This window comes from Haliaeetus leucocephalus, unplaced genomic scaffold (assembly GCF_000737465.1).
Source record: "Haliaeetus leucocephalus isolate CR32 unplaced genomic scaffold, Haliaeetus_leucocephalus-4.0 Scaffold417, whole genome shotgun sequence".
In the NCBI taxonomy this organism is placed as follows: domain Eukaryota; kingdom Metazoa; phylum Chordata; class Aves; order Accipitriformes; family Accipitridae; genus Haliaeetus; species Haliaeetus leucocephalus.
In genome coordinates, this window is record NW_010972853.1 from 1,243,290 (window position 1) to 1,269,041 (window position 25,752).

Consider the following 25,752-nt stretch of genomic DNA (forward strand, 5'->3'; position numbering starts at 1 on the left):
TATCTCATTTAAAAGAGAAAAATAGTAGAGCTGGGACGTGAACCTGCAGCAGGCTTCTGAGATCCCCCTCACTAGATCACCCTCCTCCTTTGTTAGATGGTCCTGCAAGCACTCCATGAGTAATGCTGCGTCTTTTGCATTTATACAAATATACACAGTGTGAAGGAATGACAGGGGCACTGTCTGATGACTGTGTTCACCAACTAGACACAATGTGAGAGACACTGCTGCATGTACTGCTCTGCTGGTTGCTTCTGGAGTACAAAACAGAGGCTCACAAATTACACAGAGGAATTGAATGATACTTTTATATTACAAACAGGAAGCTGCCTGCATATACAGACAAGCACTGTGACTTTTTATATCAGGATTTGTCACATTCTACATTCCTCAGAGCCACACATACAGCAGTGAGGCTGGCAATAACTGTTCCACCCAGCAGAGTCTGTTTTGTCCATGGACATGCATATTTAGGAGGGAAGGATAATTCTGTGCCCAAATTACTAAGCAAGATTCAGTTCCCAGGTCTGCTTTACACTTGCTGAGTGACTGTTTAGCTGCTTCATTCCTTAGTTCTTCACCTGGAAGATGGAGGTAATTAAAAAAACCCAAAGGGATTTCTGAGGCATTCAGAGTGTTGAGTGAGGGAGACCACAAAAACACACATATAGAAGAAGAGGTGGCTTGTAGAAGTGGCATGCCTACAAGCCTATGATAGTATACAGTGCTATTCTTACAATATTCAGAGAGTAATACTCTCAGGATTAGGGTGTAGACCTCAATGCATTCAGAAAATAACATGAAGAATCTGTCATCGTCAAGTGAACACACTGTGGGATTTTGTCCTCAGCAACGCAGTCCCTGTGCACTCCTTGCCATACAGGTCAAGGCTTAGTAAAGGCATTTGGAGGACTGTACACAGTCCATCAGAGACAGCTACCTTATAGACTGAGTTGGGTCTGTTCTGGACATCTTCTGCTCTATAGGAATCTGCTCCCACTTAAAGTGAAGGCTCCAGTCAAACCCTGAGAAGGAAAAAAACATGTCAAATAGGTTTTGTTATTGTTTTTCTACTAGCTTCAGTGATAGTCTCCATCTTTACATCACAGGCTATCCCTACGTTCCTTCCCTGACCTCCCTCACAGTTTACCCAAAACGGCAAGAGTCTATCCTAATGGAGAAGTCACCAGCTTCTGTCTTGGCATACTCATCCCTTAGCATTACAGATTTCTGCTTAATTCCACTCCACATCTTCAGGAGAGTGTTTTCAGTGAGATATAATTGCATTTTGGCCAGTCTGTCTTATACTTCTCTGTCTGTCAAAGTTATGAGTCTTTAATCAAAGGACTTTGTGGGGTGTCATGTATTCTGGGAACAAAGCCCTGCAGATCACTGTAACCATCACCTCTTTCAAGACTACCATTTATTTGTAGTTGGCCTGTGGTGGGTAGTTGAGCACAGCACAGTCACTAACATTATACCATTGTTAAGGGTAGCCACAGAACAAGTAGCCTTTGGCAGGCAAGCAGTGCAGCAGTGAACCCCAGCCACAGAAGAGGGAGAAGAGCACCAGGCACTGTGGGTAACCACAGGAACAGCTGCAGTGGGTTCAGCTGCGAGGAGAGAGGTGAAAATGCTTTTCAGAAGATGCCATGAGATAGCCTGGCAGATTGGAGCAGCAACTGGAAGTGCCTGTCAGACTCCAGCGCACAGGTAGCGTAGGAAGGGCATGGTGATATGTTTAATCAGTTAACTAAGCCCTGAAATTGCAAAATGTTGTGACAGTGATGCAAGCTCAAGAGGAAAACACTAGTTGGGTTTTAAATCTGCAAAAGAAAGATCTGACTTTGCAAGTTGCAGGAAAAACAGGACAGAGAACCCGTCAGGAAAAATCATATCTCTGTTTTCTTGGAAAGCTGAAGAAAACATCAATTATTTTTCATGCACCATCCCCCGGGCCTAACTTACACAAGCCATTCATTATACCTACCTCCCCTCAGATCTGCTGATGCTGCCAGGTAGGCAAAATTATCCAGGCTGATAACATCAATGATTGGACTCACCACTCGGGTATAATCCTGAGGGAAAGAGAGAAAGGGAAAAAAATAAAGGAGTCGGGCTTTCTTGAATGTCTGACAAAGCTGCCAGAGATCAGAAAACACAAAGCTGCACACGTAAATCTTTGTCTGGCTTCTCCAGCACAGTTCTGGTAGCTGAGCAAGGGATCCATGGCCACTACATCCAGACATGGAGATGGTGGGTACTAGTCAGGTACACGCCACGGATGTGGGGAATGGAGCCTGGGACCCCAACACGCAGGAGTGCTGCTAAGAAACAGCTCTTTATTTCCTGCCCAAGTCACAGGGCACGAATCACTGTCCCAAAGGTTTTGTGCTTGCTTTTGATATCTATTGACAGCATACCTTCTGGTCAACCATCCTTGAATTAACTCATCATCAGCCTGGAATAGATCAACCCCCTAATAAAGCATCTTCCTAACGAGTACTATGAATCAAGACCCCACACTTAAGAATCATAGTGCAAACTGAAAAAACATCATAATATTAAGATATTGGGGGTACTTTATTGGCATTAAGGGGTATATATATTTAGTTTTCCTTTGCAATTCTTTTAGTAAGTAGAAGTTGAGATTATAAGAATTTTTCAACATCATGAGCCAGGGCATTGAAGACAGTCTTGTGATACCTAAAATATACGATGAAACAGGGAGCTGGCAATGCCAGAAAGAGCATCTCATTACCAGACAGCTGCCAGCCTCCATGCCTTTCCTATCAAACCTTCATTTTATACTTTTCAATAGTTCCTCCTGCTGTAGCACACTTGGCCAGGACAGCACATCCTAGGTGAGAGCTATCATTCATGTTTATTCCCTTCTGTGCTGCGATGGCTGCACAGTGAGAGTATGTCTGCCCAACCTGAGCCCCCCCAGCATCCACCTGGCAGCCTGGTGCTCAAGCCACTGCTCCAGCCAGTCAATGCTAGGACTGGGTGGGCCAAGACTGAAATCTGAACTAGAATGCACATCAGAAATGTAGGAAGTAGGTCAGAGATAGGCTGACTTGAAATCTGCTCACTAAATAATACTGGAGTCAGCACCCAAGCTTTTGCAACTTAGATCGTTCCCTGAAGAAACTAGTGAGGTTCTTTCTGCTTAGGGACCCCTATGCTGCTGCTGCTGCAGCTTGACTTAAAGAGCAGTAGTAAAGTAAACATTTATGGGCTTCCGAGATGGAGAATTTATTGAGCAGGAATAAAAAGCAGAAGCTTTTAAGTCATCAATCCTGAAGTTTCACCTTCTTCCGCTGCTTTGTATTAAGCCAACCAGACATGAATACCAGGCAGTGTTAGAGCTTCCATCCCTTCTCCTGGGGCCCATTACTCCATGGGATCCTCCTTTCAGAAGAGGCGATCAATCCCAGCCACTTGCAAGGATGGCTGTGACTTCTCCCATCACCTCTCCCCAGTTTGCTCTTACAGCAGAGCTGTAAGTCTCCCCCCACAGCCCTACAGTGCAGTCAGGGTCACAGCTGCTAATATTCCTGTCTCATTTTCACTCTTCCAGCTTCACATCAATCCTTTGCCAAGTGAACCAGCAAAGGGACATCCCTGCACTCACAGGCAGCAACTCTGTGCTAGGAAGCCGCCTGCATGCAGGTGGTATGTGTTGGCAGCTCAGCGGAAGCATTAATGGAAGGAAAATTTTGGTAGTGACAAGGCAGAGGGAAGGGTCCAGCAGCAAGAAGGGAGATGGCAACCATGGAAAAGTTGCACAGTGTGTGCTGCCAAAGTGGCTATCCTATGTACAGGTGGACAGGACTAGGAAGCACAGCACCTGCAGGAGACATGAGGTACAAGTTGGTGGTTCAAGCGTTCACCATTGCATCCCATCACTCAGCACCTCCTGCCCTACCACACCGGCAGGAGAACGTAGAAGCCCGTCAGGGATCTCTTGCCCACCCAGCTCAGGCTATGCCTTACTCTGTAACAGCCTGCCTGAGGAGTACGTGGGCAGGCTTTGTCCTCACCAGTACTGCTGATGGCATGTGAGGGCAGAGGATTCACCAGCACAAGACAGGCCAGCTCCATCCATCCCAGAGGGGGATGTGGTGCTCACCTCTTTTACTCTCTGAAGCATTGGCTGCAGCCACTCACTGTTGACTTCACAGTGACTGTCCAAGAAGGTGAGGATGTCAGCAGTAGCCACTTCAGCTCCTCGCACCCGAGAGCGAATCAGCCCTACAATGAGGAAAGGACAGCAGAGGAGCAGGAATATTAGGAAGGGAAACAGCTGAACCTCCTTCAGAAAAAATACTTTGTGTGGCCATTACAGGGGGAGAGCAGGTGGTTCTCTTATATCACACCTCCATCAGGAGCAGAGAGCAGCTTTAGCAGAGCATCCCCTGGGGGACACTATCAGCTGAGCCCTCCCAGCTCACAAAGAATGACCTGGCCTGTCACTTCTGTCCATGCTACTGAGTTCCTGCTGTGATGACATCCCCCTTCCCTTCCAGTCCTCCCCACAGGTACCTTGCTGCTGCCTGCTCGGTGTCTCTCCCATTACGAGCACCCTGCTGCCTCTCTCACCACTTCCACAGGACCAAGCTCTACTCTCTGCTTGTTTCCTTTCTTACTGCTTATCTGCTTTATTCCCATTTGTCCTTCATTCTGCCCAGTGGTCAGAGATATCAACCTGGCTCTCAGGTGCCTCCTTACTTTCTTACACACCATCCCACTACCTGGGATGTTCTTCATGAACTAAGCAGTGATTCCTGCCTCCCCTTCCAGACCCTCGCTCCAGGACTGCTGTGCATTGAGAGCTTTAGAAATAAGCCAGCACATGTGAGTCAAACTAAAGAGCAGCTGGGAAAGTCAGTGTTACCATTTATGCACATAGGATATATATGAGAAATAACTTTCCTTAATTGTATCTCTTTATGATAGATATATGATTGTTTTTCCTTTCTCCCACATCTCCTAGATGGCTTGTTATCTTGCACTCTGAGTTTAAAAGGACAGGACTTACATCTGCATCTATATTAATAAAGATCTTAAAATGTGGCCCTTATTCTAGCCAGTACCTCTGGACACCACTTCTCATTATTTAAAGTATGAAATGAGAGCCCTGAAGCCTGAGAGTTGATAAGCCAGGTTGTCCCTCCACAGAGCCTCCAAACTAGGATACCAAACCCTTATACTGAAAAAACAAACTGTAACTACAAGAAACAACATGTAAGCAGCTGGCAGGCAAACAGGGCCATGTGGGAAAATCTGCAAAATCTTTGTACCTACAAAGCTTTCCACACTCACCTTCTCGCCGGGTGTTTCGTAGACACTTGACCTTTGGGATCTTGGTAAGGAGCTGGCAGTCCTCAGCTTAGGAAAGGCAAAAAAACCATTTGGCACACATGCATGAATTATTTGGCTTCAACAAAAAGCTCCAATTAACTGTTCTCCTGCTTCTCCATGGGAGGGGAAATTCTGCTTTCACTTAACTTCACATTAATCAGCCTGATGGCCTTAATCCTGTTGTCTAAAGAGTACACAGAAGAGCACTGCTTGCTTGCTGTCCTCCTCAGACAGCTGAGCCTGTGTTTCCTGATACTCTGAGCAGCCAGACCTTCGCCCTCCCGTGCTCAGCGTTTCACAAGAACAATGGGGCATGCGCTGGCAGCGTGGCACCGAGCACTGATGAAACAGAGGGACCGCAGGAAGCCAGGGCTGCAAATCACCAAAGTGCCAAGTAAAAGCGAGTCCTGTCATATAAAGTGATCTCATCGGCTCTCTTTGCCTTCAGCGGCTCATCTGGGCATTTCCCACCATTTGTTCTCGAGGCAGTTTCTGCTTGCTTTTATTTAATAAAGGCCACGGGGATATGACCCGCTTCCTTGGAGACACCATTACATTAACACATGGATGCATAACTGAGGGCTTTGCTGGCAGCTTCCCAGAAGCTTGTGGCATCCCTCATTTACATTGCCCAGGGAAGATGACGGTGAGGAACAGCTACCAGCTCCAGCCCAGGTGTACCAATGAGCACTGGGTCTTTAGTTCTCTATTATCCTCTCTCTATTCCTGCTCTAGTAGAGGTCATAGGAATAACAATTTATAACTTGCTCTTTTTCCTTGCTCCACCAAGTTCACCCCAGTTTCCATGTTTATTCCATGTTCCTTTCCATGTCTTACACCCCCCCTTTCCCACTGTCATCCTCCCACAGACTGAGCGCTCTGGGGAGAACACAAAGGCCATTAGCCAAAGTGCATCTCTTGGCATGTTTCTGTGCAAACATTTCCATTCTCAAGGATACCTGCAATCTGAAATACCGGTCTTGTGTGGGCACTTTGGCAGCTGCTACAGCATCCAAGTGAAGTGGCAGGTGCTCTTAATTACAGAGCATCAAGATTTTGCTGGACATCTGCTACAAGGGAAGGCAACACTCTCATCTTGCCCAAGTCACAACTTCAGGTATGAGAAACCTTATTAAGTCATCCACTTTCTGGGAGTGGTGCACATCACTCTGACTGTAACTACTTGCCAGAGCTGACAGACTCTCTGTATCTTTGGAGAAACCAAGGCGGATATTAAAGCAGAGTGAGACCTCAAACATGTGCTAAAGTGCCTCCATACAGGTGCCTCAGGGGAGTAGCTGTATTCACAAATATCCAACTGCCAGTGAAAAAATGAGAGCTGTCATAGGATGGAGCTTTTTAAAAATCTTTCTATTTACCTAGGAGCCTAAATGGGAGTTTCTGGTTGAGCCCTGTGCAGGACAGGTACCAGAAATCCATCAGTGTTGATCCAGAACACTTTGGCCATTGAGAATTGACTTTTTAGGTGCTAAATGTGGAACACTCTAGGATTGTCTGTTGGAAGTGCTCAGAAACACTCAACTCCAACAGCTGGGCACAGTTCAGTCCTTATCCAAATCACACTCTAAGGCCCTTGGAAACTTAAATCCCTAATCTCTACATCTACCTTTAAAATTTTTTTTTGGCCAAAGCTATATAAGTATTTAGCTGCAAAATCAAAAGAGCAATGCTTCCTTACCTCAGCAGGCCAAGGTGGGCATTCTCAGCTATCTGTAAAGTGTTCTGAAGGAGTAATTATCAATTATTACAAGTCGCACACAACTAGATTGTCCTCGAATCTAGCGCACATCATGGGAGAAGCAAGAAGTCTCCTGTCCCCACCACCTCTACACTACATACATAACTACTACATAACAGCCAAGAGCAAGAGCAACTGTACAGATGGAAAGAGTCCATAGCCTCCAGTCTGCAGGTCTGGTGGGACTCCTGCAGAAGACACTCCATCGCTGTGCCAAGCTGCAGGAGAAGGTATGGCACTGCCCAAAGCAATAATCCTTTCACGGCCTCCCACAGGGACACCTGGGATCCCAGGCACATGGAGGCAGGCAGACAGTCTCGCCCCAGTCTACCTGCAGGACCCCAGGCAGCAATTTTCTGGAGGCTCCATTGCGTCCTCGTGCTCTCTCTTGGTTTGTAACTACCCACTCTGCTCACGCACACCATTGCTACGTACATATCTGTGCTAAACAGCTCACAAAATGGTGCATAATGAAACTAGACAGAGATCTCTGGCAACCTGGCCAAAACTGCCAAGCTGACAGAAAGGGAAGACCCAATGGAAAGGGAAAAAAAAAGGAAGAAGCTCTGGCCTCTGCCATGCATGGACATAAAACACAGAAAAACTTCCTCCCTTTTCTTTTTCTCTTGCATACAGACAAGAGGGAATCTCTGTGAGGGAGGGGGACTGAACACAGCAATCAAAAAGAGACACAAGAGAAGGGAAGAAGCAAGTGCAAGGGAAATAGGTCCATACTTACGATCTGAGCTGAAGTCATCTACCAAAATGATCTCCTGGATGAGGCTGGGAGGCGTGCGGTTCAGGACACTGCAGGGACCCAGGGAGGAAAAAGACAATCTTTGTGAGCTGCCGTAATAATGACGATGGTAGGACTGATATGAATCTGCTATGCTATGCATTAGAGCAGGAATACCAAACTCCAGTAATGTGGAAGAGGTAACCTTACCCTTGTACCAGGGCTCACTGACAGGAGCCAAACTGCAAGCAAGAATATCCCAGAGAGCTATAGTATCTCAGCCAGACCTTACAAGGACCCACAGCTAGGAAGCTGACTGCAGGACTTACCTGGAGGCAGCTAGCAAAGGATGCTGCAGCATGCTCTCTGCCTCTAAATAGAGCGGCAATGAGGAGAGCATCACCTGCCCCAAGGCAGCCAGGAGGCAGTTCCCATCTGCCAGGCTCCGGGCAAAGCTCATCACTGCCGGGAAGCAGAAAGAGAGCTGCCACTTTCCCCAGCAAGGAGCTCTGTCTCAATGCCACGATAAGGCCTGCTGGGGCTTTCTTGCGATTCCCTTCTTTGGGAGGAAGGCAATTTGCTTTGGCAATATTCTGGATTTGGATATTTTTTTTTCTTCCTCTTTTTCTTGTTATTTGTCTTTCTTTCAAACCAGCCTCACACTTGCTGAGAGCATCCCCCTCTCCTCAGGCTGGTTGCACCATGCCCCACAATACCCTCAGGACTGCAGTGGGTTTGCGTCTGCAGGCCACAGGGGCTTTCACACACAAGGAGAAGGGATAAAAGCCTCTGCCCTCCTCAGAGGTCAATGCACTCTGGTACCCTGGAGTCAGAACAGTTTGATTCTGACCTCTTTGTCCCTCTCATTTGTTTCAAATGCTTGAACTAATTTTCCATGACCTTCTTCAAGCCCCTCCCCTGGCTTTACTACAATCACTCAGCATATTCCCCCTTCGAGCCTCTTTCAATGCCTCTACGCACAGGCAGGTCCTCACTGCCTTCAACAAGATCACTCAGTAACACTTAGGCACCCCAATGAAGAGGACAGTTATGCAAACTTAATACTAAAAACAGAGGTAAACACTGTCCTAGTTCTAGCAACCTGTCCCATTTCAGTGGCACCCGCTCTTCTGATTTCAGCAATTCTGGAGAAAGATTGTTGGCTTTTTTTCTTTTTTTTTTTTCCTTTTTTGTTTTATACAGGAAACACACAACAAGAGTAATCCCATACTCCCAGGAACGGAGCTGTAGAGAAATAAATTACCATCTTGCTAAGCAGCATCACTGATGGCTTTGCATAGAGAGCCAAAGTTTCCTCAGTTTGGGAGAGTTTTCTGCTGTTTCACACAGCAAAATCCTGACTGCTCTGCTGCTCAGTATCACATCCCACTCTATTTCAGATTTACGCTGCTTCATATGTCTCTGAGAGTATTTGTATTTTGAGCTTATATGTCCCTAGATGACTGAGCTTGCATTTTTCAAAGCTGAATCTCATTTGCTTCTCTTGGCTCATACCTCTCTGGATCCTTTAGCATGGTGGGGTGGGAGGTGGGGGATGTTCCTCTTTGCATTTGTAAGTGCAGCTTCTCCCAGCATAGCTGTCATCTGCATATTTCACAGACAGGGTTGCCTTGCGCTGAAATTCTTGTCTGTGCAAACTCAATGCAAAACATAACCGATCCAGACAGGCTGCATCCTGCAGTATAATGGCTGTAAAATGGTATTCTACACTTTCTCCCACTAGCCTGACTATAAGTAATGCTCACATTTTCTCCACAACTTTCAGGCCTTCCAACTCAACATAACTGGGAAAAAAAAAAAAGCACTTTGTTCTCTCTTCCTCACCTGTCCACTGATTCCCCAGTAGCAAGAAAACACTCCTCGAGGAGTTCTTAGCTTACTGTTCAATGCCCAGTTCTTCTCTTAGCTCTGTAATAATTTGCTGTGGATCCTTGGGAAAGGTACTTAATCTTCTTTGCACTTTGTCTTGCCTGTCTTTTTAACAAGGAACACAGTAATCCTAGTATTTCTCTTCAGTGAGGTGCCAAGACTGGCATGACAATCAATTACTTTTAGGCACAAAATGTATTATTAGGATTCCAAAATCCAAATGACAACTGCCTTTCACAGCAGAAACACAGACTGTTCTCCCTTCATCTCATGGATTCCCTACCTCCTTTGTCTTTTCTCACAGCTTCCTTCTTTCAGTATCAGTGTCCTTACTCTGCTGCATGACACCACATCAGCATTGCCAATGAGTTTCTCTCCTCTGCTGATATGTCCATCCCACATCAGCTCACAGATAATCTCGTTTATTCCAGATGTTAGCAGAGGAGCATCTTTTTTTCCTTTGCTCTAAAATAATCTCCTCTTTTGCCATTATTTAAATTGTCATTGTAATGAGTTGCTATACCAAATGCTCTAGCATTGCAACAGCATGTCATGGTTTAACCACAGCCAGTAACTAAGCACCACGCAGCTGCTCACTCACCCCACACCCCAGTGGGACGAGGGAGAGAATTGGAAGGAAAAAGGTAAAACTTGTGGGTTGAGATAAGAACAGTTTAATAGAACGGAAAGGAAGAAACTAATAATGATAATAATAACAATAATAAAATGACAATAATAATAATAAAAGGATTGGAATATACAAAATAAGTGATGCACAATGCAATTGCTCACCACCCGCTGACCGATGCTCAGTCAGTTCCCGAGCAGCCGTCTGCCCCCCAGGCCAACTCCCCCCAGTTTATATACTGGGCATGACAACACATGGTATGGAATATCCCTTTGGCCAGTTTGGGTCAGCTGCTCTGGCTATGTCCCCTCCCAAACTTCTTGTGCCATGAGAAGCTGAAAAATCCTTGACTTTTAGTCTAAACGCTACTTAGCAACAACTGAAAACATCAGTGTGTTATCAACATTCTTCTCATACTGAATCCAAGACATCATACTATACCAGCTACTCAGAAGAAAATTAACTCTGTCCTAGCTGAAACCAGGACACAGCATCCTTTTAATCAGAATTTATACAGGCTCTCTGCATAGGCACTGAACCACTGACAGCTGTTCAAGTCCATTGACTTAAGGCCTGACTATTCACCTTTACATTTCCACCAAAACCAAGTAGTCCCTGCAATACTGCCTGAAATCCGAAATAAAGAGAAAGAAAGGGACCAGACAACAAAGCAGTTGATTTTCCCTTCTGCAATAATGGTCACTGCAGCAGAAGTGATGGTATCGCTTAATGACTAATCAGGCACAGACATCAATCACGCAAAGTGCCTTTTGAGTGACAGTTATTTCTGAAGGAGAACAGGATGACAAACAAGTAACTGGTTTAAGAGTGACAGCTATGTCCTGCTGAAGAAGAGATATCATGCAGGCAAGCAGCTCTTGACTGACACACATCTCCTGCAGGACCACGCATGCCAGCAATGAGCCATTCGAACTGGCATGTTCACAGGTTCTGTTGGATAGCCCATTTCCCTTTTTTTTTTTTCCCTACTCCCCTTCTTAGTCTCTTGCTGGATATTTTTAACCAGTTGTCTCCCTCTACACTGAAAACAAATGAACAAAATTTGTTGGAAGGACTCCCTGCATGGGACCAGTAGGATTTGGGGCAGCATAGCCTACTGGAGCACTGGCGTGGTCCCTCTGGCAGCTTGCAGGCTGGGCAGCAGGTCCAGCTGCCTGTTGCCTTTATCTAGGGCAGAGGAGGAAAATGGCTGGAGCCCACAGCAGCAGGCAGGCACTCAGCCCATGCTGCTTCTGGGGACCAGGAGGGTGTAAAGGGAACTAGGCCTTAACCCTCATTGTTTCTAAGACTGTTCATATCAGACATATAACTAATGATTAGAGATTGGTTTAGATGTGATTAATAGAATGCAGGTGCTTATAAAACAATATGCATAAGCTGCTTATTTGTCCCACGTGTAGCCCTCACTGTGGCTGGCTTAAAACCCAGTGAAGCTGAATCAACAGAAAAAGGATCATACATCTTAGACCTAAGACATAAGAATAGATAAGAGTAAGTGATTAACTTTAGAGTAAGATGAATTAATAGAATAACCTGAGTGATTTTCAGAAATTCAAAGGTGATCTTTGATGTGTAAGAAGATAAGCGACTGTGGTGACCGGAGACCTTCTGCCTATGACCACTAACTTCAGAAGAACCAGGGCAAGACAATAAGAATCAGTCAAGACAGGAAAATGTATTGGACTTTTGAAACCACTGGAGAATAGAGAACTGAGAGTTCGTGGAAAAACACCAAGAACACCAAGAACTTCTTTTGACCAATCATCAATTGTGTATTGTTTTGTAAAATCGTATATATATAGAAGGCATTTTTGAGTTATTTTTTGCCATTCACTGTGGTGGTGGCCCAATTCTTGAGTTGTTAATAAAACAAACCTAGAGAAACCCATGACTGGAAATTCTTTAGCAGAGGGACAAGCGACAGGGTGCTGGAGGGAAGAAGTTATTCCTCCCCACAGTCACTCCTCTATTTCCCCCTCTCCCTCAAACACAAACATTTCTCCCATCCTCAAGTGGCAATAACAGCACATCACTCCCATTGCTTCCACCCAGCAGCAGAGATCCCAAGGGCAGCAGGGAGAGCTTGGCAACTGCTGAGCTGCCAGATGTGCTTGTGCGAGTCCCTGTCTACACACATGCAGGTGGGTTTAGCAAGAAGGGTCTGCAGATCAGGATCTGGCCCCTACAGCTGCCATGTTTAGATCACCCTGAAATAAACCGTCTCATCCCTGGGTCACTTCCCAAGACCTTTTGGTACCAGCATTGCCACTTAGCTGAGTTACCTTGCAGAGCTGTCAGAATAACACAGTAAGACACTATCTGGCTTAGGGGAGCACATTTAGGCTCTCTATAGTTTTAATTTAAGATCAGTTCAATCCCAGTACCATTTCCATATATTTCTTCCTAGAATTTCCCAAGGTTTCACAGCTGATTTTTGAGTGCCTAAATTTAGGCACTCAACAGCCAGGCTTGTAAAGATCTCAGGTATGAAAACTTCAACTGGTAGTACATGTTCTACTTGCCTCTAAAAAAGTTTTCAGCCATAGAAAATTTTGCTCTCAGTGCTGCTTATTTCCATCAGTTGTCTTCTTCCACCCCCGCTTCTCTTATAGCATCCCCATAGTGTAATTATGATAACTAAACTTAGGAAAAGGTCCATAATAACAGTGGAATCATATTTAACTTTCACCAGGTGCCTCTCAAATGGTTAATTCAAACTGTCTAAATACTCATGCTCTACCTGGCTTAAGAAAGCTCTTATGGATATAGAAATGATGACAGGCTGCAAGCCTGACTAGTCAGCAGGTAAGCAGGCAGTGCAATTTTATGCCTCCTGTTGCTTAATATCACTGTGGTCCTCTGCAGATTCACAGCCAGGTCATAAACCAAACAGAACAGAACAGTCCTGTCCCTTTGATACTTGACTTATCCCAAAGTGCTGCAAGGTAATTACATAGTATTTGGTGCCCTGACTGTGTGACAGAATTGAGTGACAATTATACTCACAGCAGTAACTCAGCCTGGCACGATGCACTTTGCTGAAAGACAGGACTCTCAGGTTACAGAAAAGGCCTTGAAGAGCACCCTGAAATCTTCAACTCCCTCTATAACATCAGTGTCAACCTGGAAGTGGGACTTAGCTCTATGCCTCTTCTAATAGTGCAGCCATGACCTGAACCTTCACCTCTGTCTATGGTTGTCAAACCTCCCATGCCTCACAGACAAGGCTACTAGCCAATGCTTGGTTGCGTGACGCTGCAAATACTGTAGAGCCCAAGAAGAATTCATCCTTCGGGATCCCTTGTCAGGCAGGGATAAATCATGGACACTTCTGACATTTGATGTAAGCAAGAAGTAAATCAATCACATGCACTGGCTGTAAACCATCTGGCAATGAAGATTCCAGCTGTAGCCAGAGGTCTGGGAGGAAATGCCACCCACCCCACCATTCACAGCAGAGTACAGCCAGTTCCTCACAAGAGCACTCCTCCAGTGGCAGCAGGATTGCAGGGACCAATTTGAACAGATGGGTCATCCATTTTTCAAGGTCTTTGTGGGGCGCTCTGGGTTGCTGGAGACCACAGCTGAGAGGCTGGTAATCCCACATCTTGAGTGCTGTGTCCAGTTCTGGGCTTCCCAGGACAAGAAAAAGTGGGACATGCTGAAGCAGGTCCATTGAAGGACCACTAAGATAATTAAGGGACTGGAGTATCAGATGTATGAGGTGAGGTTGAAAGAGCTGGGGTTGTTTAGCCTTGAGAAGAGGATGCTCAGAGAGGTTGCAGAGTCCGCATCCTTGGAAATACTAAAAACTGACCAGGCACAGCCCTGAGCAACCCACTCCAGTTGACCTTGCTTTGAGCAAGCCTGCCCTGTTAATGCCTGGCAACACTCACCTGCTCATTAGTACACAACACCTCCATAGGATCTGGACATCAGTTTCTCTCTCTATGCGTTACTGCTGCTCTGAATGTCATCTTCTCTTCATTTTAACTGTCATGGCATCTGGCTATTTGATGGGCTGCCTTGAGATTTTCTTAAGGATCCTACTACCATGGTTTCTGAGCACCTAACCATTTATTGTCTGACCTATGATGTAATTGGCAGAAATCTCCTCCCGTTACCCTAGCAGCACTGTGGTCCCAAACAAATCTGCTCATTTTCTGAACAGTGGCCCTGTAGAACTCATTTTATAGTTCAAATGAAAAGGAAATGATAGAGGTAAAAAGGCAAAATGTGTTAATGCAATATATACAGGTCTCTGGAAACACAGTAGCACCAAACCTGGCAGACAGAAACCAGCCTTCTAGCCATGAGGCTAACTTGAAAAAGCCTGTTATTTATTCACAAAGCACATTTCTCCAAGCCCACAGGATCTGTCAGGGGAAGAAGCGGTGATGATGAATAATGCATTCCTGTTAGTGATACCATCAGCTCAACCTTCCACAAGACTTTGAGTTCATCACCTTCTGCTTGAAAGACTTGCAGGCTGTGCCCACTGCCCTCAGTGAGCCAGCCCCAGCTCCTGTAACACATGCCCTAGCAGGGAGCTGGCTGCTTATTCCCATTTATGGAACACAGTCCTTCCCAAGCCCCATCCATCAGTTGCATCTAGCAACACACAGTGTCCCCTTTGTTCCCCCCTCACTCTTCCAAACCAAGCTCATAAAGACTGTTCCCACCTGCAGATGCAGGCCTAGCAGCCCTTTTCCTGCTGCTAATGATTCCCACCACAGGGCCTATATAGTGGCTAACTGCAGATATGCTCTGTCTTTGAAGATACGCCCACACTACCAATCCAAGCCCCTGACCTGTGCTAGTGGGCCAGCTCAAGGGCAGATCACAAGCACTTGGGGGACTGCAGCCACCCTCCTTGTCTAACTGCTGGAAAATGCCTAACCCTCCACCAGCGCCCTTCCAGGCACCATCGTTTGGGCCCAGCACCCCTTGCTGAACCCACCTCTTCACCGTGCGGAGCAGGGTAGAGCGTGCCTCATTGTGGAAGGTGATGATGAGGCTGGTAGCTGGCAAGTCTGTGTCATAGCGTACAGAGGTGCACCTGCAACACAGGAGAGCAGAAGTGTAAGCCAAACATCACCCACTGCAGCAATGTACCTAGAATTTCTAAAGGAGAAGAGAATAATATGCTAAAATCAGAAACAGCACAGTTGAGCTGCAGCAAGGGAGGCCTCAGCAGCCCCTGCACCAAGGTTGGCAGAGCTTAAAAAGAACTCTGTGTTTTGAAAGGCAAAGTTTTGAGGCTGTGATACTATCATGGTTTAACCCCAGCCAGCAACTAAGCACCATGCAGCTGCTCACTCACTCCCCCCAACCTTGTGGGATAGGAGACAGAATCGGGAAAAAAAAAGTAAAACTCGTGGGTTGAGATAAGAATAGTTTAATAAAACAGAAAGGAAGAAACTAACAATGATAATAATAACAATAACAAAATGACAATAATAATAATAAAAAAAGGATTGGAATATACAAGTGATGCACAATGCAATTGCTCACCACCCGCCGACAGACACCCAGCTAGTTCCTGAGCAGTGATCCCTGCTAGCCCCACTCCCCCCAGTTTATGTACTGGGCATGATGTCACACAGTATGGAATACCTCTTTGGCCAGTTTGGGTCAGCTGTCCTAGCTGTGTCCTCTCCCAACTTCTTGTGCCCCTCCAGCCTTCTTGCTGACTGGGCATGAGAAGCTGAAAAATCCTTGACTTGGTATAAACACTACTTAGCAACAACTGAAAACATCAGTGTGTTATCAACGTTCTTCTCATACTGAACCCAAAACATAGCACTACACCAGCTGCTAGGAAGACAATTAGCTCTATCACAGCTGAAACCAGGACAGATACCTAAATTCACGATGCTGAATGCTGAGGAGGGCACGTGGGTTTTATGGGGAACAAAGTTTCAACATCGCGGACTCTAGTCCCTGGATTTGCCTGTGATTCATGCAAAATCTTGTTTATTCATGCATAGGACACGCACATGCTAAGGATGCATGGAGCTGGTACACCCAGGCACTGCTGTATGAAGCACTTCAAACTCTTTGGACATTGGGCTTTACAGAAAGGAAAACACTAGCTAGTGCTGTGATCTGCATCAGGGAGCTGCTGAGGTTCAACACGAATACCTCAGCTGGCAATGGAAAGCAATTCCTCCCATCTGACTTTGTAATGTTAGGTACATACATTCATTCCCATATTCAGAACCAAGCACTAACTCAAGATCAGCTTGCACCAGGGCTGCTCATACCCTGTGGAGAACAAGGATTCTTGGACAACAACTCACAGATGTGAATCCTGGATCCAATTCTGGCAGATACTAGGAATGGCAGATTTGGGCTGATCCGATCCTCCAGAGTGTCTGCCGCCTTAACTTCCAGTCAGTGTCAAACAGCAGTCAGTCTGCACTAATTCCCTGCCCCATCAAGAGCCTGCACTTGAAATTGTGGCCTAGTGTTTTTAACAACTCAAGGTCACACATAGACTGAATCCATCCCAGGAGAGAATACAATTCAATTCTTACAGCCACTACTTGTACTTCCACATTTACTTACTATTCTGCTATGGCTATTACTAAACTGTTACTGTTTTTATCATCACACTCAATCCTACTGGTTTATGACTTTTTCATTGCAGTATTTTATTAAGGGGACAGCAGCATCTTACAGCAATTTTCAAACATATAAAGAAACCTTGATAAAGACTAAAATGGAAAACCTGAGACCAGACAAGAGACGTACCACATTTATTATTGTTTCAAAATAACTCCATGATGTAATGGATATAAAATGTATTAAGGCATCAGGAAGTGGAAAAGCAGAAGAGGTTTCTGTGTGTTATTTGGGAAGTCTTCCCAAGCTCTCAGCACTATTACAGCATCACAGAGGACAAGGACAAAGTCTGTGCTTGCAAATTGGCCCTCTCTTTGCTTTGGATCAAAAAAACAGCTACACGCTAGGTCAGAAGGAGCTTGTAGGATGTGGAGTCAAGTATGTCCAAGCTTCTGCTTGGGTGCCTGAAGAAAAAGTGACATGTTAGCGACCTATTGACCCCGCGCTCCTTAAACGGGGAGCCAGGTTCATTTCTGACACAAGGATGGGCTTTCCTCAAACCACAATCTAACTTGTATCAGCTGAAATAAGTCCTCATCCTAAGTTGCCATCCCAGCAACCATTCCAATATTGTTACGAGACAAGGTACTCAAACACAGCTCCCTTATTCCCAAACTGCCACCCCTGCAAAGGGGAGGAACATGGAAATAGGTTTATCTGCTCTAATTATACACTACTTTGGACTCCCCATTGCTGAAGGGAATCCTTGCAAAGCTGGGACTGAAATGGCCATACATTTCCGGGGAATCACATATATGTTGTTCTTCAGACTGAAGTGCATAGATGAGGCTTTTCACAAAAAGCATGCTCTGTGTGTTACCACAGATCAAAATAAACAATAATTCATCTTTGAAGTGAGCTGGTTTTAGGCCAGAACATGACAGCAGATTAACAGAAAACAGCAATTCTGCATGGCAGGGAGACTTGTCAGTAACGCAGGGCATGGGACCGCTGCCTCCAAGTCACTAGGAAGCCAATCCTGACTACTATGCTGGGGAACAGGAGCACAAGACTTTGATCTCACAACCAAGGTTCTGACTGCTTGCATGCACAAAGCACCCTGATGGCTTGTCAGTGCTGGCAGGCTCACAAATCTCCATGTCTCCTGACATCCCTTTTGCAGTTTCAATCAAGTTAGATGCCTTCTTTCCTGTTTCCAGCAGCTTTGAAGTGTTGCTTTGCAATCCTAGGTAGGGTCTAGGTTCCAGCTCAGATAGACAAGCATTTCAGACATGGTTAGTTTCCTTCTGTTTTTTATCCATTGAAGTAGGCTGTTTTACACTACCCTATCACTATCAAACCTGCAGTTTTCACAGCACAACATTATCTTTTTGTACTCCAGAAACTACAAAATAGTTACCTTAGCACTACTAGCAATTTAAGGATGAGTTTAGTCAGCAAAATAAATTCACTCCCAGTGAAACAAGGACAGAACGATGAGCACTTTGCAAGCCATGAAATACTCACTATATTCACATGTTAGTTTCATCCCCACTCCAGCAGCCTTCATCCAAACCTTAATGCTCAGGCTGGAAAGAAGGCACCAAACCAGCTTCAGGCAGCCAGGGCACAGCAGGTGAGGAACACCAGAGTAAAGCAGGCTGTAACAATGGTGTGCCTTGCAGTCAGGACAGAGGGTTGCTGAGAGAAGCCATGAGTGTGAGGGGAGTTGCGCAAAAAACAACTGGCAGGTGAGCAATTTGAGCTGCAATGGAGGGGCTGTGCTGAAAAAAACAAGATGATGCTAGCACCTGAGAGAAGAGATGCTAGAAAAGCAACAAGCTGGGGCCAAATTAGTCAAGGGTCTCTGCGCATTTGAGACCTTTCCAGATTAACCACGAAATACAGTGGAGTAACGGACTGACGCTAGCAAACAAAAACACAAACCATCCTTTGTCAACATTGCAGAACAACACAGGAGGGCAGTGGACTCCCCACACCAAGCAGCAGCCACGGCTTGGAGCAAGGGCTGCATTGTACCTGTAGTGCCTGGTGTCCCGAATGGGCCGATCGCTGCTGAGTTTGTCGCTCTCTAGCTGATTAAAAGCGTGCTGACGGTAGGGGTCTTCTCCAGCCTTCACCAGTTTTGAGGACAAGTAAGCCTTTTCGTCAAAACCCCTCCGGCTGTTCTTCTCTCCTTGGGGAGCCCTTGTCATCTAGAGCAGAGACAAATATCAGAGCATCAGGGAGAGCAGCCAACTCATGTTTAGACACAGGTAATAAGTTCAGACATGCGTACACTAAGGCAGGTTGTTTGCCATACATCTGGAAGCGGCTCAGGTATGGGAGAAGGCAGGACAGGCAAGGAAAGGAAAGCAGGAAACCCTCATAGATATGATGTTACAATTGCCTTCCAGGAAAACTGCAGGCCTCGCTATCCTTATTGACTAAGCTTGGGATGAAAGCTGCTGTTCCCAAGAGCACAGGCAGAGCCAAATTCCCTGTAGCACTTGTTAAGGCAGAACGTGTGAGACTGCAGGCATTTGGAAACCCTGCCAGGCAACGCAGGTTTGAGAGCAGCCTCCAGCCAATGCGGCTGAAACACAGTATTTTGAAGAAAAAGAGATTCAGCCTTTCGGCAATCGCTATTGCACAAACACAGAGGCAGCTGATTTAAAAGGTCCCCTGCTGTGCCTTGCTCTGCTTTGCCCAGTCTCACAGAAGTCTGTGATAAAGTTGGAAGTTGCACATGACTGTCCCCAGTCCCACACAGGAGCAAAAACACCTGGGCCATCCCTTTCCTCTCCTAATTTTCCTCTAGCTTTCCTAGGCCACAGGGTCAGTACAATACCAGCACCTGAAGACCATTCACTAGGGCCACTAGGAGGGAGGACAGGCACAGTTCTAGACCACGCAGAACACTTAGATACCAGATTTTGGTTGGAAACAACCTAGAAACTGTAAAATATTGGCTTATAAAGCAATCAGGATTGTTATACAATAAAAGTAGTTTAACAAATTGTCTACGGTAGCTGTTCAGTAGACCAAATCATGAAGAAGCCATAAAATGCTCCCAGCCTTGTACGAAGGAGTGCTGGAGCTCCCTAAAACTGCTGGAAAAGGCAGATTCTGGCACGTCCACATCTCATCCAAAGTGCTGGACAATCCCCAGATCTTGAGATCCTTCTGTGTAAAATAGTTTGGATACCCTCTAATACTAGGCTTGATCATGTTTCTCCTGCTATAAGGCTCCTTTTAGGAGCTTTAGAGGGCAAGAGACCAGGAGCATTTTGGTTGAGCCATCTTAATGGGTTGGGAAGCAACTCAAGACACCCAGCACCACAGCAAATTCCTTAAGCAGGAGAGAGCTTAGAAGAACAAACATGTCTGCACCTTTCTCTGAGAAGGGCTACCCTGCAGTGCAGACAGCCCTAGGAGAACCAGACAGCTGGGTAAGATGATGGCAAATGAAATTCAGCGTAGACAAGTGCAAGATAATGAACATTAGAAGAAACAAATTGAACTACTCATGCACATTGATGGATTTCAAATGAACCGTGACCACTTGGTCCGGTGCACTCAGTCCGCTGAGATGGGAAATATAGCAAATCGAGTGCACTGCAAATGGGACAGAGAAAACTGAAACCATCGTGAACACTGTTACACAAAATCAGTGACAGCTCAGCAGCCACGGCCAGAGTGCAAGTTTTGTCAAACTGGTCTCTGGAAGGAAGCTACCGGAGGATGAAGAGAAATTAAATGTTAGGAATATTCCATTTGGGGAGAAGATGAATGAATGAGAAAAGAAATGAAGGTGGCCCATATAATTATGCCTAATTCAGCCAAGGTCAGCCTGACGCTCAGATTTCCCTTTCTTACCATACAAGAACGAGGGAAGAGCCTTTTCATAGGGGGGAAAAAAAAAAAAGCGCCACTATTCTCAACACAAAGAAACTTATTCAACCACTGCACAGCCAAGCTGCTGTGTATGGATTTGCCCTAGTGCAGGACAGGCCCCGGCACGCTTCGCCAGATAGGCCTGCCTCCATTTTGCCCCCCCCGGCCGCGAGCGCCCCGCCACCCCTCCGCGAGGGATGCCCGCCGTCGTCCCCCTGCCGCCGCAGCACCGGCTGGGCACTCCGCTGGCTTAGGGCAACGGGTCAGTTTTCTGTACGGCTGGTTTCACTGCCTGCTGCCTAGACTCTCCCTTGAAGTCATACTTTCTGTACGATGAGGAAATTAATTACCCTCTAGAAATTGAAAGGTTTTCCTCCTTCGACTCATACTAGGAGTTCTGGCAAACCGAGCTTCCATTTCTTTTTTTCCTCTTGCCCTAGAACACAACACTGGTTTGTAGCAAAAGCCCAGCTTATCACCCGCCTCTAAATATTCTGCAGTCACTCGCTTTCCCTTCGCTACTTATCACCGTCTCCCCAAGCCCTGGAAAAGCAACAGCTGGTTTTGGTTTATATTGCCAGGAACGTCCTGCAAAACACTGGAAGTAGCAACGGGTCTTCAGGAGCCATTTTGTCAGGGCACCGCGAGGGCCAGGGACTCCCCATGGCGGAGCTCAGGGCAAGGCCTGGCAGCCAGGGACCATCCCCACCTCCCAGCCAGGAGTGGGGCAGCCGGGGGGCACCGGGGCAGCCCCAGCCCCAGGCATCGGGCACCTCGCTGGGGACAGGATGGGATGTGGGCCCACCGTGGCAGGCCCCATGGCCAGGCAGAACAAGGCTGTGGGGAGCTGGAGACGGGCCCTGCTGCGGCGTCGCTGGGGCAGGGGCTGAGAGCCCCTGGGGTCCTGCGCCATGGGCAGGGTGCAGGGACCCCCGGGGGGCAACAGGGTCCTGGGCCATGAGCAGGGCCGGGGGAGCCCTGGGGAGTGGGCAGGGACAGGAGGGCCCATTAGTGCCCTCAGGGCCATGACACATTTAAACTTGAACTATTAGGGGTAATTCCTCTAGACGCTATGGTTCTCACGTATCAAATTTTAAAAGTGGTAAAAGAGCACTGGGAATTAATTGTCAGTTAAGAATATTTCTCATTTTCATCTCCGCTGGTATCTCTTTGTGCTCTCTTCAAACAGAGAAAAGGGAAGGTTCAGGGGATGATAGCTCAGAGGGCCTAGCTTCAGCTTCCAGAAAGACAGCTAATCAACAAGTAACCTAACATGCGATCTGTGAGCACCAAGAAGATAACAAGATAATAAATAGGAGCCAACTGAGATTTGTCAAGACCACATCATGTCAGACCAACCTAATTTTCTCCTGTGTTGGAGTAATCAGTCTTAGGGGTGTGGAGAAGCAGGAGATAGATACATCATGACTTTGGTAAAGTTTTTAATAAGGGCTGGCAAAACATCATTAGCAAGCTAGAGAAATAATAGTCTAGATGAAACTACTACAGAATGGGTGAAACTGGTTGGAAAGCCACTGTCAGAGCAAAGGGGCTATGGTGAAAGCAGGTCTTAGGGGTTTGTTCTGGATCCAGCACTATTCAATATTTTCTTAAAAAGTACCTTGGATATTGAGACAGAGTATGTTTATCAAATCCATAGGAAATCTAGCAAAAATATCAGACACATTAGGGAACAGGATTAGAATTCAAAATTATCTCAACACATGGGGAAAAAAAAAATGTCTGAAAACAACAAATGCAATTCAATAAGGGCACTGCAGACCTCTACAGTTCATCAGGTCTGTGCTAATACAAAAGATGGCAGAAAGAGCAGGGTAGCAGCTCCTCAGAAAAGCCATCAATATTACAGCTCATTACAAACTACATACACAACAGGAAAGTCAGATTAAGACAGGAAACCAAACACTACCCTGAGTGGAGCCCGGACAGCTACAAACAAGCCTGGCAAAGCAAATGTAAAGCTTATCTTTAAGGACTGACTTGCTTTATCAGATTCTTCTCCTATAATATAGATGTTTAACTACAGGACATTTATCACTGTTAATTCAAAACATATTTGACAGGAGCAGCACAGGTTCTCTATGAAATAAGTAATCAGTCCCCTGCCAAACCCTCTGAGGAGGGCAGACTGATATCCACCCCCTCTTTCTTCTCCCTTCACATTAACACCCCTCACTTCAGGAAGAAGTCAATATAAGCACATATGAGCTTTGGGTATATTAAAGGCACAGAATGTACAGCTGAGTGCAGAGTCAAGACTTTTACCATATCAACAGGACAGTTCATACCCATAAGTTCTTTATGTAGTTACACACCCTGTATACCCATGCTTGAGGTTGGAACTACAAGTGGGAGTTAGGGGAGCAGAAGAGCCCCGTTCCTTCTGACTGACTGTCATGGTTTAACCCCAGCCAGCAACTAAGCACCCCGCAGCCGCTTGCTCACTCCTCCCCTCCCAGTGGGATGGGGAGAAGAATCAAAAAAAAAAGAAGTAAAACTCGTGGATTGAGATAAGAATGGTTTAATAATTAAACTAAAATAAAATATGATAATAACAATATCATAACTGTAATGAAAAGGAAGATAACAAAAAAAAAAAGAGAGTAATAAAACCCAAGAAAAGACAAGTGAGGCACAATGAAATTGCTCACCACCGACGGATGCACAAGCAGCAATCCGCCCATCCCAGCTGACTCCCCCCAGTTTATATACTGAGCATGATGTTCTCTGGTATGGAATATCCTTTTGGCTAGTTCGGGTCACCTGTCCTGGCCATGCTCCCTCCCAGCTTGTTGTACTCCTGCTTGCTGGCAGAGCATGGGAAACAGAAAAATCCTTAACTTAGAATAAGCACTACTTAGCAACAACTCAAACATCAGTGTGTTATCAACATTATTCTCACACTAAATCCCAAACACACTGTACCAGCTACTAGAAAGAAAATTAACTGTATCCCAGCCAAAACCAGAACACTGATGCTCTTTGATAGAACAAAAATATTTGCTACATGAAAGCAGAAATAAAGATGAATAGGCAGTGGAAATGTGAGCGTCTAGACTAGGGATTAGCAAAGTAGTTTGCAGAAATCAAGGTTTGTCTCAAACATTGCTGAGACCTCCAACACAATTCACATACCACAATTTCAGGAAATACTGTAAACCTCCTAATCTCATTTCACCACTACTCATTTTCACATATGCTTTTCCCTTTCAGTGACAGAATTCACTGAGATGCTCTTCTGCTGTTGAAAGGATGTTCTTATTTGTGTTTTGACATGGTTCAAGAGACCAGAAATTATTTAAATAGTGAAATTAACTTTATAAGCAAGGGATTAAGGGAAAGAAATTAATGCCATGCACATCTATGAAAACTTGAGAGCCTCATTTCTTGATTAGCACAGTGATATTCCTCTAGGGCTCATCACTTGTGAAAGAGCAAGACTATAATACAGACAGTGCCATTCACCTCCATGCATTGTCACTGTCTGCCAACAGACACAGGCATACCAGCTCCAACATCGTGCAAACAGCCACTAAAACCAGAGCAGCTGAGGACTTCAGGGTCCCAAGATATTTTCTGGTAACAGCAAGCTTGGCCAAATTCAAAAAGGATAACCATACTACAGGTGCTATGAGGAATCATTACTTAACTAGAGTAAGATATGCAAAAGTCTCAAAGGCAATTAATCATTTTACAGTTACTGTGAAATTAGTCCAACAGCAGTTTTATATGACAGGACGTATACTTTGCAGCTCTTGCATATCTTTCTTACAAGTGTTTAGCACTAGTACAACAAATGGAGCAAGGGGCTGCCATGCTTCTCTCTTGTTTTAAGCCCATTTTCATGATTATGTCAGCTCTGTCAAATCCTGGGACAGAAAAGCATCAATCATCACAAGCCATCCCCAGTACATGTCCTTCCCTGGAAGAACTAACTGACCAGGAAGGTCTAACTGATGAATATGGACACAAAGCAAGCCAGGGAGTAACAACCTCGCCAAACCCTCCTCCCTCTCGAGGCTCCCCTTCGATTTATCCCGCTGCCACAGCCTCACATACTGCCACTACCATGACCTCCAACCCTGCCAGCACCTCCCTCCCACCAGCCCTGCAGGTCCAACCCCCCTCAGCAGAGTTTTCCCCTCTGAACTGGTTTAATGCCAGCTTCGACCCATTGCTGGCTGAGCAAATCCTCTTCCCTCAGAGCAAAGGTCAGGGCCAAGCCACCTCTATAAACCACAGTGGAGCTGCTGTGGCCCGCACAGCATGAAATTTTTCTCCATGGGCTCACTCCACTTGCTCCATACACTGTCCCAGTGACCTGAAGACAAGTCCCAGAGAGGACAGGACAGCAGAGCACCACCACCAGCAATCAGATGCTCGGGAGCACAGCAGTGCTTGAGGATGCTACAGAGACAGGTGCTGCTCAGCTCTGTAAACCTTATGCTGGCACATGGATGGGCTACGAATGGCACAGAGCACAGAGAGGGCAGGACTGAGAGCTGCAGCAACTCCCAAGAAACTCCCAGGGAGCAAGCTACTCTCGATGGGCTGAACCTGCAAGATAGCGTCTCTTGAATGCCTGTTGCCGACAGCATTTGTTTCGGAGGGTGTGTTGTATTTCCAGTTGGGTTTAGGAATCCCAGTGCACACATGGCTCTCATTATGTCTCATGAAATAGTCCGTATACGTCTCTGAAAAATTGCTCAAAATACTTTAAGAGAAAAGGCTGTGCCTGACAGCACTGGGCCTATTTTATTCATGCTTTAACTGTGTAAAGCATTTTAAATGTGGTTTAGGAACCATGCTCTTATGGAACTCCTGTTATGAAACGTTAATAAAAATTACCACAGTTAAATAGAACCA

The 25,752-nt window shown here is 45.9% G+C and overlaps 1 protein-coding gene across 1 annotated transcript in view; it reads right to left on the minus strand.

Annotated features, from left to right (window-relative positions):
* GALNT16 (polypeptide N-acetylgalactosaminyltransferase 16) overlaps window positions 1–25,752 on the minus strand; it is a 76,395-nt gene that overhangs the window by 17,952 nt on the left and 32,691 nt on the right. Inside the window, exons 4-10 of the mRNA XM_010574164.1 lie at window positions 19,009–19,184; window positions 15,362–15,460; window positions 7,866–7,933; window positions 5,329–5,394; window positions 4,136–4,257; window positions 1,991–2,078; window positions 941–1,025 (exon numbers count right to left, since the gene is read on the minus strand). Of these exons, the coding sequence (XP_010572466.1) occupies window positions 941–1,025; window positions 1,991–2,078; window positions 4,136–4,257; window positions 5,329–5,394; window positions 7,866–7,933; window positions 15,362–15,460; window positions 19,009–19,184 (704 nt within the window). The remainder of the gene's footprint in view (window positions 1–940; window positions 1,026–1,990; window positions 2,079–4,135; window positions 4,258–5,328; window positions 5,395–7,865; window positions 7,934–15,361; window positions 15,461–19,008; window positions 19,185–25,752) is intronic.